General features: G+C 30.8%; 1 protein-coding gene and 1 long non-coding RNA gene across 4 annotated transcripts; both read right to left on the bottom strand.

The window, feature by feature from the left end:
• Positions 1-8333: 8333 nt before the first annotated feature.
• LOC145792881 (uncharacterized) lies at positions 8334-8756 on the bottom strand. The gene is made up of 2 exons (XR_014333041.1): positions 8622-8756; positions 8334-8500 (listed from the first exon to the last, which is right to left on the bottom strand). It is a non-coding gene; the product is annotated as an uncharacterized LOC145792881 (long non-coding RNA).
• Positions 8757-9030: 274 nt separating this feature from the next.
• LOC114281427 (protein PSK SIMULATOR 1) lies at positions 9031-18542 on the bottom strand. 3 transcript variants are annotated; one of them, XM_028223876.2, is made up of 14 exons: positions 18381-18541; positions 18164-18254; positions 17372-17974; positions 14881-15206; positions 14671-14763; positions 14480-14570; positions 13455-13548; positions 12898-12995; positions 12549-12618; positions 11565-11659; positions 10668-10784; positions 10427-10503; positions 9925-9969; positions 9031-9842 (listed from the first exon to the last, which is right to left on the bottom strand). In XM_028223876.2, the coding sequence occupies exons 3-14, from the start codon at positions 17696-17698 to the stop codon at positions 9320-9322; spliced, it is 1956 nt and encodes a 651-aa protein (XP_028079677.2). In that variant the 5' UTR covers positions 17699-17974; positions 18164-18254; positions 18381-18541; the 3' UTR covers positions 9031-9319. The 3 variants fall into 3 exon arrangements, with proteins under 3 accessions (XP_028079677.2, XP_028079676.2, XP_082730863.1); XM_028223875.2 differs by having other exon boundaries at positions 17372-17992; positions 18381-18539; XM_082874737.1 differs by lacking the exon at positions 18164-18254 and having other exon boundaries at positions 17372-17992; positions 18381-18542.
• Between the last annotated feature and the right edge of the window lie 812 nt (positions 18543-19354).

The following is a 19354-nucleotide window of genomic DNA, read 5'->3' as shown; positions in this document are numbered from 1 at the left end:
GAGGTTGGTCATTTGTTGTAAAAGTTCACTAGCACCGTGAAATTAGTGGCGTAATTACTATTTAAAGAATAGTGGAGAATTATCAAGGAGAAACTTGAGAAGTAGACGTAGGCCCAGTTGTGTCAAACCACTATAAGTCGTTGAGTTTGCTTTCCTTTTCCTTTGTTCATTTTATTTTATTATTTTATTTATATTGTTGAGCATTTTTTATTTATTTATTATTTGTGTTAAATTTTAATTTAATAATTTATTTATAAACTCAATTCACTCCCTATTAAGTTGCCTACGTGAGTTTAAAAATACCATTATTATAAATATATCATCTTCAATGGTTTTTCGTTTTAAAGTGAAAGATTCACAATAAAACATATCATTATGTATAAATTTTTTATTTGTGTAATATTACTCAAAAATATATTTATGAATTGTTTGAAAATTGACCTTTTTTTTAGTAATTATTTAACTTCTTCTTTTTTTATAAAAATACGTGAACAAAACATTATAAAATAATTTGATAAATTATAATAATTTTTTTACTTTAACTTCTCCCAAATAAGGCCTTTTTCACAGCCATAAAAAATATAAGTATTTTTATTTATTTTTAAAATAATTTTAAATTTTGTTGTACCATGCCTATCCTTCGGAGGGACCACCTGTTTGCTAACCGTCCGCCTTCTGTAGCTCATTAAATAAATATATATTTTAAAGTATTATGTAGTTCCAGAATTGACAATGCTACGTAACTCAAATTTTATGGCTCAAAAATGGCTCAAATGGCCAAAACGACGTCGTTTTGAGTACAGAACAACATAAAAATGGCCAAAACGACGTCGTTTTGGCTATTTGAACCACTTTTGAGTCACAAAATTTGAGTTACGAGACATTTTCCGTTCCAGAATATGATATCACATTAGAAACTGTAACATGCGATTTTTGTTTTTGAATATATTGTTATTCTTGGAATTATTTGTTCATGAAGTATTTGACTGGATAAGGCATATATTTCATATTTATTTTGTCATGAGATTAAATGTCTAAAAATAACTATTCTTGTAAATTACATGTTTGTTTGACAAATTATGAAAAATATTAATTGTTCAAAAGACCATTTAATCTTTTTGAATTATTTGCTAAATATGACTTTTAAAATTTATTTTATGTTTTTTGGTGGGACTCCTCACATGTTCAAAATCTACTAAATATTTTTATTAATAATAAAAGGGAGACTTATTTATAAGTTCTTTTTCAGACACTTATGGTAGGCTAAGTCCTGTGTAATTTCTTATAGAGTTTCAAGTCCTATTTAGATAGGAATGTATTCCACAAGATCCTACATAAACGTAACGTGACGTGGCACTTACATAAACGTAACGTAACGTGACACCTACATAAACGTAACGTGACACCTACATAAACGTAACGTAACGTGTCACGTTACATTTCGCAAGCTTAATGAGTTTTTATTTTTTTAAATTGAATGTGAAAATATTGCTGGTTTATGTTGGTGTCACGTTACGTTTCATATAAATATGATCTATATAGGAAATTAAATGTTATCATAAATCATAGGTGTCACATTACGTTTATGTAGATGTCACGTTACGTTACATTTATGTAGATATGATTTATGGTATCATACAATTTCATAGATCATAGGTGCCACGTTACGTTACGTTTATATCGATATGATCTATGGTAACATTCAATTTCCTATATATGATTTTACTATTACTTATGATATTAACAACTAATATTGAGGGTAAATGTGTCAACAAACTTCTCACAGGACTTATGAAAACATAAATTTTTTAATAAGACCATATGTAGTACAAGTCTCCCTAATAGAACTTATAAATAATTTTCCCACAATAAAATGAGGAAATTGTCCTTTTAGGCCTAAATAATTGGTGCTAAATTTGTCCTTCCCAAAACGGCTAAATTTGTCATTTTACGAACTAATCAGTTGGAGAAATTGTCTAACTCTTTTGTGTTTTGAAACCCCACATTGGTGAAATTGTCGAACTCTTTTGTGTTTTGAAACCACACGGTAAAGATAATTCCAATTATGAGAGATTGACAGTCTGGTTTGGCTTTCACTTTTCAAATTAAACAATAGATTAGTTAAGATGTTTGACATAAAATATAATTCTATGTTTTAATCCCTTCAAACAAATATCCCTAAGACTACTCAATACCAATGTTATCAATCTTGTATTGTACCATCATGATACTTACCATACCAGAGAGAAAACAGGATACACATAGGCTAATTCTATTATGTTCTAATTTTTTAGTAGATCCTGTCAATATCGAATAATACCGGCCAAAAAATATAAATCCGCGGAATTGAATCATACACAATTTCTGAACTTCAGATTATATATGTATTCTATCAAATTTATTTATTAATCGTTTGTAATATTAAATAGTAAAAATTTGTGTTCCATGTGCTCTTTGAAAAATCTAAAAGTGTTATGTAGCAAACATAGTAGGCTTATAAGTAGTGGCAGAGTAGGAAACTAAATTAGGAGGGACACTTATTAATTACAGCTTTAATTTTTTTTTCATAACTAACAATAAGAACATAATAATAATTTTTGAATTAATATTAAGTAGAAAAAATTAAATAAATGATTACAAAAGTATTTCATATAAAATTTTACAATTAACTTTGAGTAAAATTAAAAAGAAAGTATTGCGTTTAACTAGTGTATCATGGACAATGTAAAAATTCATATATTTAAGTCGTAAAATAAATTATATAATGGTAAGATAAATCAAATTTTTACGAAATTTAAGTAAAAGTTTCATATAATAGTGATATCACATCATTGTTGACATATGATATCACTAACCAATCGTAAAGTAACATATGAAGGGTGAACTCCACATGCAAATATAACTAACACTCTACTAATTTTTACATATATATAGTGAGATTAATTATATTTGCATATCAATAATGATGGATATTACCTTCATATTTAGTTTTTTCACAAAATTTTCATACATAAAAATATAACTTATTGTAGTCACTTCACTTTCAATAAAATAATCACTATTATTTTCATAAATTTAAAAATACCTTTGATATTTTATGGTAAATATTATTTTTATTTAAAATTTTATTTTATACATATGTAAAAAATAAATAAAAAGAAAAAAAAATTCAAGTGGGACAAGTGACCCCCTTAGTGCCATGTGCACTGCTTATAAACCCTCTTATATATGAATTTGTGTTTCATGATATTATATGCTTAAATTATTGCTACTAGATAATATTTTTAATACGTATATAATATTTTGTGATAAAACCAAAACGGTGCCTGAAAATATACTGGTACCGATAGGTATTGTACCAATTGTAAAAATAATATATTGTACAATACAAAATTAACAACTTTGCTCAATGCTTATATTTTTATTTTAGGATAAATTTTAAATACACCCCTGAGATTTGACTAAAATATAAATTATTCCTATAGTTCTGAAAATTACATTCCACCCTCTGAGATTTCTAATTTCATAACAAATAGGTCATTTTATTAATAAATTATCAAATCAATTAATAATTTTTAATGATATTATAAATATGTTTCAATTAATAATTTAGGTAATTTTATTATTGTATAAGAGAATAATTATAAATTTTATTTTTATTAATTAATTTTATTAAATAAAAAATTTTAACAATAAAATATTTATAATTTTTCAAACTATAAAAATTAATTTATATTTTAAGTAAATATTAAAAGGTGGATTGATAATTTACCCTTATTTTTATATAAAAGTACAAAAATTTAACATGATTATTTTAATATTTTTACATGCTTGTGACGTGTGAAAATGAATAACACCAATATTTCGGCTTGTGATTTACTCAAATGGGTTAGCTTTTTGACTTTTTTAAATTTTTTTAGTTATTTTAGTTTGGGCTAAAAAATTTGATTTGGGAAGAATTTTTTGGCTTTTTGAATTTTTTAGCTTTTTTTGTGAGAGAATAATGTAATGATTATGGGTTGGATGTGATATTTTATTTTTTGTGGCTAAAATAGTCTATTTTGTCTTTTGTGACTAAAATAACCCAAAAAATCCCGTTTAGCTCTTACCAAACGGAGCCGTGCTTTGTAGTGGATTAGGTTAAAATAGTTAATAAAATAAAATATCTTATTATATTATTTTTTTTACTTTTTTTATATATATTTTTTCTTTCAAAATTTAAAAAAGAATTTGTTTGATAAATCTTCTTTTTAAGAGTTTTATTCATTTAACTTATATTTTTTTTGACTATTTTATTAGATCATATTTGAGATAAGAAGACCAAAACACCCTCAATCTCCCATGCTCCCTATTAATGTTGATATTTATGTTGATTGTCATTATATTTTGGTAGTTCTCATAAATCAGGATGTTGACTGTCATTATATTTATATTAATTTGAAATAAATTTTTGTCATTGTGTTGTCAATTACATGATGTGAATATTCACATCATGTAATTGAAATAAATATTCACATCATTATATTCACATTAATTTGAAATGAAATTTTGTCATTGTGCTATCAATTACATGATATGAATATTTATAGTAAAACATACGAATGTGAACATTTACATCATTACATTAGATGAGAGAAAATGTTCATATGTTGTGAACGTTCACATTACTATATGTTGTAAACAAGAATGTATTATTAATTAAAAATAAGAAGGTTCACATCACTACATTAAATGAGAGAGAATTTTTCAGAAATATGTTGTGAACATTCACATCAGATGAGAGAGAATGTTCACATTATTTTTAATGTGCTATCAATTAAAAATATATTCACATCAGATGAGAAAGAATGTTCACATTATTTTTAATGTGTTGTCAATTAAAAATATATTCATATTATATGATAATATAAAATAATAACATCAATATTATTTAATTTGTGTATGAAATTTTCTATACCTTGGTCCTTTCCCTTCTCTCTCCTCCTCCTAATATTAAATATCAATATTAAATATAAAGGTATAAGAGTCTAAGAAAATAGTGTAAATTGAGAAATTTTTTAACCCACTTAGTCTCATATATTTATACTTTTATTCCATAAAATTCTTTTTCTTGATTTACACTATTTACTTAGACTCTTATGCCTTTATATTTAATGCTAGGAGAGGAGAGAGAAAAGAAATGATCAAGGCATAAGAAATTTCATAAACAAATTAAATAATATTGATTTTATTATTTTATATTATTATATAATGTGAATATATTTTTAATTGACAATACATTAAAAATAATGTGAACATTCTCTCTCATCTGATGTGAACGTTCACAACATCTTTTCAAAAAATTCTCTCTCTTCTAATGTAGTGATGTGAACATTCACAACATGTGAACCTTTTTATTTTTAATTGACAACGCATTAAAAATAATGTGAATATTCTCTCTCATCTGTTGTGAACGTTCACAACACTTTTCTGAAAAATTCTCTCTCATCTAATGTAGTGATGTGAACATTCACAATATGTTATTATTTTAATTGACAACACATTCCTATTCACAACATGTAATGATATGAATGTTCACAATATGTAAATATTTTCTCTCATCTAATGTAGTGGTGTGAACGTTCACATTCATATGTTTTAGTATAAATATTCACATTATGTAATTGACAACACAATGAAAAAAATTTATTTCAAATTAATGTGAATATTCAATTACATAACGTGAATATTCACATCATGTAATTGATAATATAATAACAAAATTTTATTTTAAATTAATATAAATATAATGACAGTCAAAAAGCTCCCAAATTTAAATAATATTCTCAAACGAGAATAATAATTTATTGAATTTAGGAACCTAAAATAAATAAACTGCAACCAATGAGTTCACATGTGTTGGTATTTTTTTGTATTAAAAGCCTAATATTGCATTTAGTTGTAGAATTTGTGGAGAAATTTAAAAATAAATAAATAAAATATAATTATATTTTATTTAACTTTACATTTTTTTTATTTTGTTCTAAATCGTCCAACTTGCGCAAATCCTATTCCTGAGCAAACATGCTTTTGTGTTCGGAAAGCAACGGGCTTGATCGCGACGGTTTGGCGCAACATGTGGCCCCCACTTTTACTAAAATTGACACCTATCAATCAAATCTCTCCCCACTTCATCAATCTGACTCACCTTTCTCATCCCAACCAATTTTGTCAACTTTTTTTACTATAAATGGCTGTTTTGGAAGGTAGGATAGTAAAGTTTTTTTTCTTTTTTTAATATTCTTAAAAAAAATAATTTAAAAAATTAACTCACTTTCTAAATTATTTAAAAAATTAATATGTTTTTTAAAATTACATTTTAAAAATATGATTTTAAAATTAAAATAATATTTTCAACATGTAATTTCACCTTGAAATTATATATTGAAAACACAATTTCAAAAAATAAAATCCATGTCATCATAAATTACATTTTTAACATGTAATTTGAAAATAAAATTGCATATTGAAAATGTAATTTGAATTTAAAATTGTATTTTCAAAATGCGATTTTAAAAAGGAGGTTAATTTTCTAAATAATTTAAAAAGTTGGTCAATTTTCTAAATTATTATTTTTAGAATTTTTTTTAAAAAAACTCTAGGATTGTGGTCCCTTTTTAACTTTTAATTCATTTCAAATTATATTTAATTTGTTAGGTTTTAGTTTTTAAAAAATTTTAATTTTTTATATTTTAATATTTTCAATGATTTTTTTAATATTTTAAGTAGTTTTTATTTTTATTTTTAGACACACTTAACATAAATACTCTTAAAAAGTATACTATTTATAAAAAAAATCTTTAAAAAATATACTAAATACTAAAAAATAGAAAAGTACAAAAATTCAATACATTTTTTTTAATATTTTTGTGTATTTATTAATTTTTTAAAATAATTTTTCACAAATATTTTATTGTTTGGATACATCTAAGTAAGGTACATCTAAAAAAGTAAAAAACAAAATTGCTTAAAATTTAAAAAATATTCACAAAAATAAAATTAAAAAAATAAAAAACAAAAAACACAATTTTAAAAAAAACTGAATTCAAAAAACTGGAACCAAACACACTGATTATTTCTTATATTTTTTATATATTTTTTCAAAAAAAAAATTAAAAAAGTCAAAAAATCAACTTTTAATTAACCATCTTCTCAAAACAATTCAAAATAGAAAAAAATAACAAATTAGGTTAAGTTTTAAAAAGAATCACAAGAAAAAATTTATGATTTTAATAATTAAATTTTACCGTGTATCTATTTTTTTTTCTTTCATTTTTCAACTGATATGTAATTTTTCTTACAAAATAAAACATAAAAAATGAGCGAGTAGTAAATTATTTAAATTTAATTTGCTAATTTAACAGATTTAAAATTTTCTTTAATTTTAACTTATTTACTTAACGAGCTACTCTCGAACGAATTTTTAACGAGTTAAACATGAATTGAGTTTAAGTAGTTTGATTTTTTATAATGTATTGCATATAAGTTTATCAATTTTATAATTTATCAAAAATGTAAAAATTCAGTACAAATAATTTACAAAATAATTGGCAAAAATATATTAAAAATTCACTTAAAATTAAAATAAGTAAAATTTCAAAATTTGATTTTAAAAACTGGATAATCAAACAGAGTGAATGAGTTTAAAATTATGTTCAATCTTATTTGGTTTATAAAACGAATCAAGTTTAAATAGCTTGATTCGTTTAATAGCCTTAATAAAATACAACATTTTTTTTTTCTTTTTAAAGATTAGAAATAGGAGAAATGATTTGTAAATAAAAAATTATGCAAAAAATAGATTAATGATTTGTCGATGATAATTTCAAAATTACAAAAATAATAATAATAAATATTTTGACTAAAGAGTTGTGCTTGAGATCTCCAGTCTCCAACCACCCCCACCTGGAGGTTGGTCATTGGATCAAAAAAAAAAAAAAAAACAGACCAATCACACCACACGGGACCTGGAGGTCACCCAGCGGGGGCCTGAGACATTAACCTTCGACTAAAAATGAATGACTATGCAAAATTATAACATTCTGTACAAAAATAGCAGAAGAGAGAGGGAGAACTAGTAGGCAGGTCCTCTCATAGTCCATTCCCACCATATCAACAACTATAAGTGGCTCCTAATCAAATTAGGTGGGTAAGTTGCTCCTGCTGATCATCTCTCAACTTGGCAATACTATCTTTGCATTGATTTCCAAGATTTGGATTCTCTATCATGCTTTCTCTAAAATAATCTTATTGTGATTTTTTATCACAACAAGAAGACTCAGCAATAAATGACATAATTTAATAATTCACTTTTAAAATTAAAACAAAATAAGATCAACTATACATTCTTAAAATATTCAAATTTAAGCTGTTACTTTACTACAACAAAGACCATTATAGATAGATTCAGGACATATGATCCTAAACTTGGTTTCCTTCCACCTGTGTTGATTTGTGCAACCTACGAAGAAAGAATCCAGCTTCTCATCATATTTCCTTGCGATGTATTTGATTGAGAGATTTGAAAAGAGATTTTTAAAAAAAAAAATGAGAAAAATGTATGAAATTAGGTAAAATTTCACCTATTTTTTCTTTTTTTCTTTCCAAATCTCTTCCCAAACATAGCATTAAACTCATGTGTCCAACCACATTCTTCCGGATTCTCATCAGTTGAATTCTACTTTTATACTCTCCGTCCTTCCTACTCGTGTTGCCAACTTGATTCATCCTACTCGTGTCGCCAACTTGATTCATCGCATTCCAAGTTTGGGTTTCCTAATCGATTCATCTGGGGAATAATATAGTTCACGAGATTTCCCAGTTAAGGCTACATATCATCTCTTGGCTTTCACCATCTCTATGCCTTGGACGCAACTCATCCCTTCCAATCCCTCTAAAAATGAAGCTGTGTTTTTTGGCAAGCAACACTTCCCTTTGAAAAAACTATTCACCATTTGTAGCCCTAGTTCACCTCAAATAAGAAGTCACCCCTTCCAATCCCTCTTAAACATGACTATCAAATTATTGAGAAAGATTGTAGAGCATTCTGTACATTCATAGAACACTGGTGAAAACTACCCAGCTTCACATACAATCCATCTCTCAACAACAATCAAAACCCCTCTCCAACTAACATTTCACCCAAGGATCATTTTGTAAATTCACATGCAAAACACTATTGGCTTACATCACTCATCATCTGGTACCTATTTCACATGCCATCTTCCTCACAATTTAGTCACAAAAAAACCAAAAAAATAAAAAGGACACCATCATAATGTTATACACTTCGAATTGTGTCCACTCGATCAATGACATCCAAGGCCTTGATGCGATCGATATCAAAGTCAAAGACAGGGACTGATGACAGCCTTCTGACGATAGGTTCCTTCTTTGTTTCACTTGCCGGGGAGTGGCTGATACTCTTACTCAGCCTGTGATGCTTGCTTAACCTGATTTTCGATGTGTCAAATTCTTGACTCTTACTTATTCCAGGTGTCAATTTCCTCTTACTTACATCACGAAGCATCTCTTGATCTTCGATCGTCAACGAGGGCAATGGAGAAGAGCCGGACTTGTGCGTGGACAATTGAATCATCGTCTTCTGATTGGGAGAGCGCATTGGGGATTTGATAGGGGACCTGAATCCACCATTGGTGGCAACCCTTGATTGGCTAACAAGATGGTGAAGCCACACCACCAATTCAAGAATATAAGCTTCGGTTTTGTCCTTATCGGCGTGATGTAGTGTTTCAACTCGGATTAAGTCGGTCTGGCCAGTGGGCTTCTTGTTCACGTCAGACCTGAAGAAATTTGACTAGTCTTTTACTAATCGGGAAAATATATTTGAATTTAGAGGTAAAACGTCTAGCGAATCATACTCACCCATTATTTGCCCATTCTCCAACCCAACCAAAGCCGTGATGTGCTCTGGTTATGACCAATTTGTGATAACAAAGCATATCAATTAGTAATCATCAAATATAGAGAGGAGAAACAAATAAAAACTGAAAAAAGAACAAAAATGGGCAAAAAACTGCCATTGGTTACCAATTTTAAAGTTCCTCCTGTTCCCAAACCAGCTGTTGAAAAGAATGTTTAGAGTAGGAGTTTTCCGTATTTTTTGTTTTTGAAAATAAGAAAAAAACAAAACAAAAACAAAAAATAATAAAATTGCAAACTGTTTTCGAAAATCATTATGGAAAAAGTTTCCAAAAATATCCCATTTTTTAGGAAACACTCATAAATTGTTTTACTGAATTTTCAAAAATTAATTCCTACAAAAATGAAAATGATAGGGGTGTTGAACTGTTTATTATCTTTTGTTTTGAGGAAAAAAAAAAATGAAATGATACCAAATAAATCCTATAAAATTGGGGCACTTTACTTGGTTGTGTTTGTGGCTATGGGAACAAGCCACTGCAACGTTTTCTCCATTTCAGCTTTGATTTGTGGAACAGTAAGCTGCAATAAACCATTCAGAAGAATGGTTACGTTCTCAGATTAGATGCATAAAAATATCCGAACCATATTTAACCAAAAGGACATGCAGACAAGGGGCTAAGGAAATTTAATTCTTCGCATGAGGCAACCGGTTCGGCCACTAAAACAATTAAAAGAACGAGTACCTCTTCCGTAAGCTGAAACGACTGCAACTTGGAGCGCAAAGCTGACTTGATTCTAGGAGGCAGTCCTTGATACAAAGAGTCCCTTGTATTTGGAGGCACAGAGCTTGATCGGGTTACCTGAAAACATCAAAAGATGAAATTATTAGGAAATAGACAATTCCTAATCAAGATCGGTGTGACACAAAATAGCAAACGAGAAAGATAAAACAAATCCAATCAATCACACACACAAGAATGTGAGAATTTACATGGTTTATTCTAGAATAGGGTTACGTCCATGGTCGTTGCAGTTTCACTATGATCAAAAAATGATTATAATTCTCTTTACACAATACAAGAGGCACCCCTCATCTATTTATAAATATAGAAATTAGGGCAAGGGAGGCCCTCCCGAACCCCCATTGGACCCAGGGTAGTGTTCAGTACTTATTAGGGTCCACAAATACCCAACAATCAGAAAAATGCCCTAAACCATGTGACACGCTCTGTTTGGGCAGAAAATATTATCTCCAAAAAACCTTGCTAGTAGCTATATTAGTTTGGGGGGGGGGGGGGGGGGTGTGGAAATTGTAAGACTTTAGTTTGCTAAAAGTTTTCCATTGACCATAGAAAACACTTTCGGTTGATTTTCATTTTATGTTGTACCAAATGCCAGAAAATGCAAAAAACATTTTCCAAAAAACATTTGGCAGAAACAAATGGATCATTCATAGAAAGCATTGATATTTGTTTCCTTAATCAACAGACGCAACATCAATGTTTGTTTCCTTGGTCAATAGCAAGGCATGATGGCAACCTTTCACAATCAGTTATCAAATAGTGAAAAATGACAATAATGACGATGTTAGTAATATCAAAGGTATGATCAAGGAACACACAATGGAATAATAAACTCACGAGTGTATCAAGTTGAGTAACAATATTTGCATAATGCAATGCAAGACCAGCAGATCCCAATTTCTGATTATTGCTTTTCACTGGTCTACCACCATCTGCAATGGTAAACAAGAATAATAAAAACAAAAAACTAAGACACCATCAAATGAATTAACTCAAAGAATAACTCCAATCACAAATGATTTAAATCACAGGACGGCATACACAAAATATGGAGCAGAACAAGGACAAACAAAACATCTAGTACCAATTTATTGATAAAAATTTGCAGCAAATATTAGTAAACATGTTTTAACATTTTTCACCGTATAGAAAAGAGCATTTTCTTGAGATTGATGCAGATTCCAAGGTAATTTAAGTCTTCACTCCTTCATAAGGCTCACAGATGAGCTCATCAAACATCTATAGCACCTGTATCAAAGTGAGATGATTTGCTCCTGATTTAATGAAGCATGGGTTCTATTCACATTTTCTTCTCTAATGCTGTGTTTGGTTGGAGGATTTTGGGAGGAATTTGGAAAGGGAAATGGAAAAGGTATGTGAGATGGGAATAAAACATGCCTATATTTCACCTAGTTTCACACACCTTTTCTCTTTCCCTTTCCAAATCCCTCTCCAAATTCTCCAATCAAACATAGCATAAGGAAACAATTCCCCAAAAAGGAAAATAAGTTTCTCACATACAAAGTACAAGTTTGGTGCTTTAATTAACTCTCTCCCAACCCTTCTGCTTTAGTATATACATACATTTAAAGAAGTCTTTGGTTTTGCCCATTAACAAAATAATTGTTCTCTCTGAAATACCAAACACCATAGAATCAAATGTTCATTTTTCAAATATTTTTTTTCAATAGTGTCTCTGAAACAACAAAAAAAGGCAGAATCCTCCCTTTTCACTATTCATTACCGCATCTAGCAGGAGGAAAGAGTAAACACAGGATTTAGATATGCATAGATCAATAAATCAGAACTTTGAACTCATACCAGCATTACCAAAAGCTTCATGGATCTCCAAATGTAAGAAATGGACAATGTCCACTAGTTTCTCCATTACCTGCAAAATAGAAAGTACAAAAAATTAGCCTGGGCCACTGAAATATAATTTCAAAAATTATTCGTAATGAAGTTATTCATCCAGATCCTTCTAAATGAAGACCTCCATCAGCAAAAATCAATTAAACATAATCCAGAGCATAGAAAGCACAAAACTGCTGCACATATGCTTAAAAATAGTATTTTAGTAAAAAAATTACAGACGAAATCAACTAAGATGTGGCACAATACCTACTCCATCAACCTAGAAAAGAGAAATAAAATACTACTGACATGATACCTCTTCCAAAATCTTTGACCAGAGTGATTTCTTTTTCAAACTTCTGACATGCTTCCTTTGACTCTTCAACTCTGCCCTTAAGATTGCGAGGCCGTCTCCTAAATGTTAAAAATACATAAACATTTAAACAAAGTTACAACTTACAAGCATATACAATGGAAACCATAACCCTTGTGACATCAAGTTTTTCTCCTTTCTTGTGACAATAGAAATTAGTCATGACATCAATTTCAAAGAACAATATGGGAATACAAGTCCCTATCACCACGTATTATTTAACAATCATTCACCCACCATCTATTTTGTAGCTTAGAGTTCAAGTTATTAACAATGTACAGGAGGCAGCTCAAATAATTTTTCTGACAATTATAACTTTGGCATGTCTCTACAATTTTCAGTTTTGATACACCGCAAACATCTACGGAATCATTTTTTTTATTTTTATTATTTTTAGATGGAATTTTGAACTATTTAAAACAGATAAAGCGGTTATAATATAAAGAACATAAACTCAATGGATTAAAAGAAAGTGTGCACGGAATTACAGGCACAATTACCCTTTTGAGCTGCATTTGAGTTATCCTCTTCCTGAAGCTTACGCCGATAATCTTGTTCAAATCTGTCCAAGGCATGCAACTCATGATACAATTCCTGCAGCAAAAAGAAGTTCAGTCTTTCCTCCATTAAAGTTCCACAACATAACATCTGCGTGTAAATCAAGTTGCAATCCATGCACCAAGCCATTATCATCATGGCTTCACTTCTTAACATATAGAAATCAACAGCTTATGATCTGTTCCACTATTCTAGCCAGCCAAGCGTAATCATATTTTGTTTGATGGAGTCTCTTGTGATCTTTTCTCACAAACAACTTCCACAAAATTTTCAACCTTATAGTATCAACATTCCAACTTTTCTTTGGTCACAAATAGTCTATTGTCCTCCCAACTTTTAGACAATCTTCATCCCTCCAATTGTACTTATACAACTTCAACTTGCACTAAGTTATTACTTCTTAAATGTAATTGTCTTCAAGAAGAAAAAATAATTGTTTTGAAACATTCACAATAAAAATGACTAGTAGAGTTTAGAATTAAAGAGACATGACCCCTGGTTGATATATTCCATGTCCAAATTCTAAAAGTAATAATAAGTTGGTCAGGTGAATAATAAATATTTTAGTAAACCATTTCGATGAATAGGATCCAGAGTACAAGTAAAACTAACAAAAAAAAAAAAAAGGAGGTCACTTATGCCAGCAGCATCATAAGAAATTAAATGTAGAAGCACAAAGTGAGAGCAGAGACAAAAGCAACTTTGGTGAGTTTGTACATGCTTTCCCACCCAATGTTCAAAGCAGTAGAGCAACAAACATGTCCACATTCCAAATTATCATAGAGAAAATAGGACTAGAAAAAACTTTTTTACAAAGAGAAAATTGATCATAACTCTTTTCTATTATATAGTTCTATCAAGTAAGAAACACATCTCCCACCCAGAACTTTCAAAAAAAAATGGAAACGCCTAAATCTACAACTTCAAAAGAGTTGTCATCTGGGTATAATGGTGAAGAAAAACTCACTGCTGTATATTGAACTAAGGTCATCAATTGCTGCATCACAGTTTCTGCTTCTTCTTTCAATTGTTTTTGGGGTATAAGTTCTGATCCCAACCTAAAGATCACGAATGAAAACACCAGAGACAATGTGAGAACTCTTTGAGATGTAACAAAGAACAAATGAAGCCAAAGAACACCAGGTGCACTAGAATTACTTCTCAAAATAACGGTCCAAGTTGTGCCACTGAGGATCTTTACAACGATTTCCAAAACGAACCACTTCTCCAGAGAAAACTTTCAATTCGTCCCTGTTACAATTATAAAGTAATTATTTTTTCCTTTCAATATAGCATGTGCAGATTAAACATATTAAAAGTACATATATGTATAATAAAAAACTAATCACAGGTTCCTGCAGTATCAACCTCTTGTCAGTTGCAGCAATTCTTAGGAGTTCCTCCATATCTTTTGAAATTAAACGTTGCACGCCTTCCGAGGGAAGCACCACCTCTTTCAAATGTTTAATGCTTTCCTTTGAAAGGGATTGCATAAGATTTGCACCCTTAACAACTGTGTTTGCAACTTCAAAAGCTAGAATTGAAATTTTGTTTCCCCTTGTTGTCACTCCCGAAACAAAACCACTGCTAGCGTTCAAATTTGTCATGCTACTACCAAGTGTATCCAAAACTTCTACTGCCTTCCCAAAGCCAGCAGAACCTGCTCTTCCCAGAAGTGAACTCACTTCTGAAACCTGTGATAAAAAATAGTAAAAATTAAAAATTAAAAAACTAGTAAAGCTGTTGAGCAAAATCATACTGTCAAAATAAAAAAGAGCTTCATTTGTTCGAAAAGTTATGGTACTTGACCAAGGTTGTATGTACATAATAAAAATGAAGAGAACGCCATCTGAAACTAGTTTGCAGCACAGATGGCAAATCATGCAAGACATTTGCACACAATGTCAATAAATATTGAGACACAAGAACACAAACGCCACACACACACACACATAGAGACAAGAGCAATGGATCAAAGTGAACGACGCCTTTTAAGACCCAAAAAACAAACTAGAGAATAATTAAAAGCAATAATTTATCATTCAAATCCATATTTATCAAATATATGGCTAACTCAATTCCTTTATCATCAACTAGGAAGCACGAACACTTTTAGTAGAAGGGAGTTGTAGCACTACTGTAGCCGTATCAGATACTGATGCTGCAGAGACACTCGCGGATACGTATATGATACTTCGTAAACGTAGCACTCTCTTGCTCTCTACCCTCTCTTCAAAGTTCAAATATTCACGCGTGACTCGTCTCTTGCACTTCACCTTTAAAGTTCATTTATATACTAATAATATTTTAATTTATTTACTAAAAGCTTTAAAAAAAAAAAGAACTCTTAAGTTATATCTAAACAATTGTAAGATGGAACCTACTACAAAAGAAACTCTTATCACTAACTCTAAGTCAAAAGCATTACAAAGCCTGTTAATGTATTTCTCCACTACAATTTTAGTGGGTGTTTGGGAAGTGGGTTTTTATGTAGGTTTTTTTAGTTGTAGGATATTATTTGATAAAAAAATTTTAATGTTTGGGAAGATAATTGGGTTTTTTTGTGGTTGGATGTGATGTTTGTGAGAGAAAAAGTGAAATGATTATGGTGTTGGATGTGATATTTTGTTTGGATTTATTTTTTTTTTATTTTGTAAAACTTTTGTCTTTTAGTGAAAAAAATCAAAAAAAAATCTGGAAACCAAGTTCCCAAACACCACCTTACTTGTAAATTGAGAGCAACTTTTAATTCTTTGAAACTTTTTCCAATGTTATCGACGCTATTTGAGTGAATTTGTAGATTAGTCAATAATTTTTTCCTTTTCCTTCTCCTTCGTGGTTTTTTTCATGGATATCATATAATTTGGGTTCTAATTCACTAATTAGAGTTGAGTTTTCTAAAATTGAGAGGGGGAAATTGCATTGATTTGAAAAATATTTGAATGACCCCCCACAGGATAAAAATCCTAGCTTCGCCATTTGATGAGACCATGCATTTTGTTGGTGAGGTGTAGTGGGGCAAAGGTATTTTTAACCCCAAAAGGGATTATGGTTTTAGAACTTTCCCCTCTTCCTCATATTGTCAACGGTAAGAATTACCTCCCTTCTTGTTGGCCAAGAAAAGAGAGCAGCCTTTGGAGGAGCCTCTGGGTGCCACACCCCTCTCCTAGTAAAGCCACTATCCCCCACACCTTCATTATTCCCTACCAAAACACCTACCCCATAAGGCCCTCTACTAGACTCTATATACCAATCCCTCTTATCAAACATGTACTTCCCAACCACTAACCCCTTCGCGAACTCTCTTTATCAAAAGAAAGCCTCCGCAACCATTTGCCTTGCAAGGCCTAATTAAACAAAACCATTACTCTAATGGTCAACCCTCCTTATCCAAATGCACAACCCGAGTGGATCTACACCCAACTAGTGCCATTCAACATCACATTGCCATAAGTACATAAATTTGCACATAGGTTCTAACCAGACTTGTAGATCAAAGTATTTCAATATTTCATTGCTCGAATACACAAATTTGAAGAATAACTATGGCACATGAGGGATATTTTGAAGATTTAACAAGTTGATATTATTGGAGTTTTTCACCAACTAATTATGAAGCTCATGGCTCAAGTTTTGTGATACCTATCATTAATGAAAGTGCCTGCACCTTCAAATGCAAGATAAAACAAGTATTGCCACAAGAAATGTGCATCTAGTAACCCAATCGTCATGTGCATTGAAGTTCCATTACCACATATTTCCAGACAATGCTACAAGATATATACTCCTAATAAACAGTGAAAGGCTGAAGCAAAAGAAACAAAAAAATTATCCAGAAAAATATGCACACACGACGCACCTTTGCAACAGCAGCCTGCCTAGACTTTGTTGATCTTGATTTGTTTGACATAGCCCTAGACAACCGAGGAATCCCATCACTGATATCATCATCTGGACGCATCCCATTTGCAATCATATTCGCCTCCGCCAATGAATAGGGTTCCCCCAATCGCTTATCCGCGGTTTCCCCTGCTGGAGATGGCATTGAGTTGCTATTGTTATCGGCAGCCACTCCCCGAGACTGGTAAACCATTCCAGAACCATAGTTCAAATGGCCATTAACATGTGGAAAGCTTCCACCGGTTGAAACATCTTCAGTGGATCTCCTTGAGCAAATCCCACCCATTGCATCAGCAATGCCAAATATTAGTAGTTCACAACTGTTTCAAGACTTCCATACACAATCCAAAAATTTGAAGCATTTCTAAATGCCTTAAAAGAACCTTTTTGACTGAATTCAATGGTAGCAAATCAAAGCCTTCCTCAATCAGTTAATCAAATGATTGATCTGCACACTTTATTGGGTGTTTAAATCATGCCAGGCTGAACCCAAAAATCTTAACCACCCCACATTCTAAAAATCTTAGCACAGTACCCACTTCCAACCATCACTGAAAATCCACTGGAATTCACACAGAAACTGCAAACAAATGAAACAGAACAAACCCAAAAGAAAATTGCAAATAACAAATAGCACAAGAACCCAAAATAGACAGACTAGTCACAAAGCAAGCTCTATGCCCAAAATCAAAGGCCACCTAAACCAAAATCATGGGTTTGATTAGAAATTTGAATCCTCCAACATACATACCTATATTTGAATACAAGGAAGAGACAAAGATAGGGGTGGTGAGCTGGATCTGTGAGAAGATAGTAGAGAGTCTGGTCTGGGTTTTTTTCAGCTATAACAGGTAAGAGAGAGAGAGTGAGAGATGATGATGATAACGATGATGGAGATGGGTATGAGATCGAAGAGAGAAACAGAGGGTGAAGTAGTGAGAGCATAGAAAGTGGACCCAAGAAGTTACCCAATACAAACCGGACCACACGCACGGTTAGGCGCAGCCTCGACTGTGTCTTAGTTCGCTCTGCCTTCAATGTTGAAAAGGAAATCCCACACCACATCAAAGCACGCAGAGAGAGAAAGAGAGAGAGAGAGTGAGCTCTCTTTTCTTTGGTCAAATCCCCCAAAACACCTCCCCAGCAGCACCACTATGAAATCTTAACCATGGTCAAATTTTGACTCACCCTTTTACCATGATTGGATGCAAACCAAAGAAAATTCTTATGGAGGTGTTTGGGGGAGTTAGATCAGGTTAAAATAGTTAATAAAGTTAAAATAAATTAAGAATTTATTTGATAAATTATTTAAAAGTCACTTTTTGATTTTTAACTTAAGTCACATTACTTTTTATATTTTTAACTTATAAAAAGACAAAAAAATTAAAAGATCAATTTTTAATTAACTTCTCAAAACACACTTAAGAAGTGGTTTGGGATACTAAAAAAGTATATTTATTATTTTTTTATCTTTTTTGAATCATAACATTTCTTTATTTTTTTGTATATATTTTTGTAAAGAATCAAAAAATAAACTTATTTAAATTATAATTTTTTTTTATCATATTCATCAAATCCAAACCAAATCAAACCAAGCCTTAAGTCCCATCAAATGGGGTCGGTTACATGAATCCTTCTTCTCCACGTGACCCTATCAAAGGCCATTTCATTAGTCAAATTAAGTAGATTCATATCTCTATTTATAACGCTAGTCAACGTTAATCTAAGCCTACCCCGTCCCCTAACACTTCTATCTATCGTTACAGCATCGCATCTCTTCACTACTGCCTCTGTTGGTCTCCGTTGAATATGACCAAACCATCTCAAACGATTCTCTCTCAACTTATCTTCTATCGGTGCTACTCCTACCCATTCCCGAATACACTCATTCCTAATCCTGTCCTGTCTAGTTTTACCACACATCCACCTTAGTATCCTCATC

The sequence above is a fragment of the Camellia sinensis genome, chromosome 6 (assembly GCF_055761805.1).
Source record: "Camellia sinensis isolate YWXY chromosome 6, ASM5576180v1, whole genome shotgun sequence".
Taxonomy (NCBI): Eukaryota; Viridiplantae; Streptophyta; class Magnoliopsida; order Ericales; family Theaceae; genus Camellia; species Camellia sinensis.
This window is presented reverse-complemented; position numbering and strand designations above follow the sequence as displayed.

Bases quoted from the DNA above. Each gene is read 5' to 3' on its own strand.
- LOC114281427 (XM_082874737.1), bottom strand. From the start codon at position 17,698: ATGGGTGGGATTTGCTCAAGGAGATCCACTGAAGATGTTTCAACCGGT. The intron at 13,549-14,479 runs GTGAGTTTTTCT...TTTTTGCTGCAG, and splicing joins CCTTAGTTCAATATACAGCA to GAATTGTATCATGAGTTGCA. The intron at 10,504-10,667 runs GTACTCGTTCTT...GGTTTATTGCAG, and splicing joins CGTTTCAGCTTACGGAAGAG to CTTACTGTTCCACAAATCAA.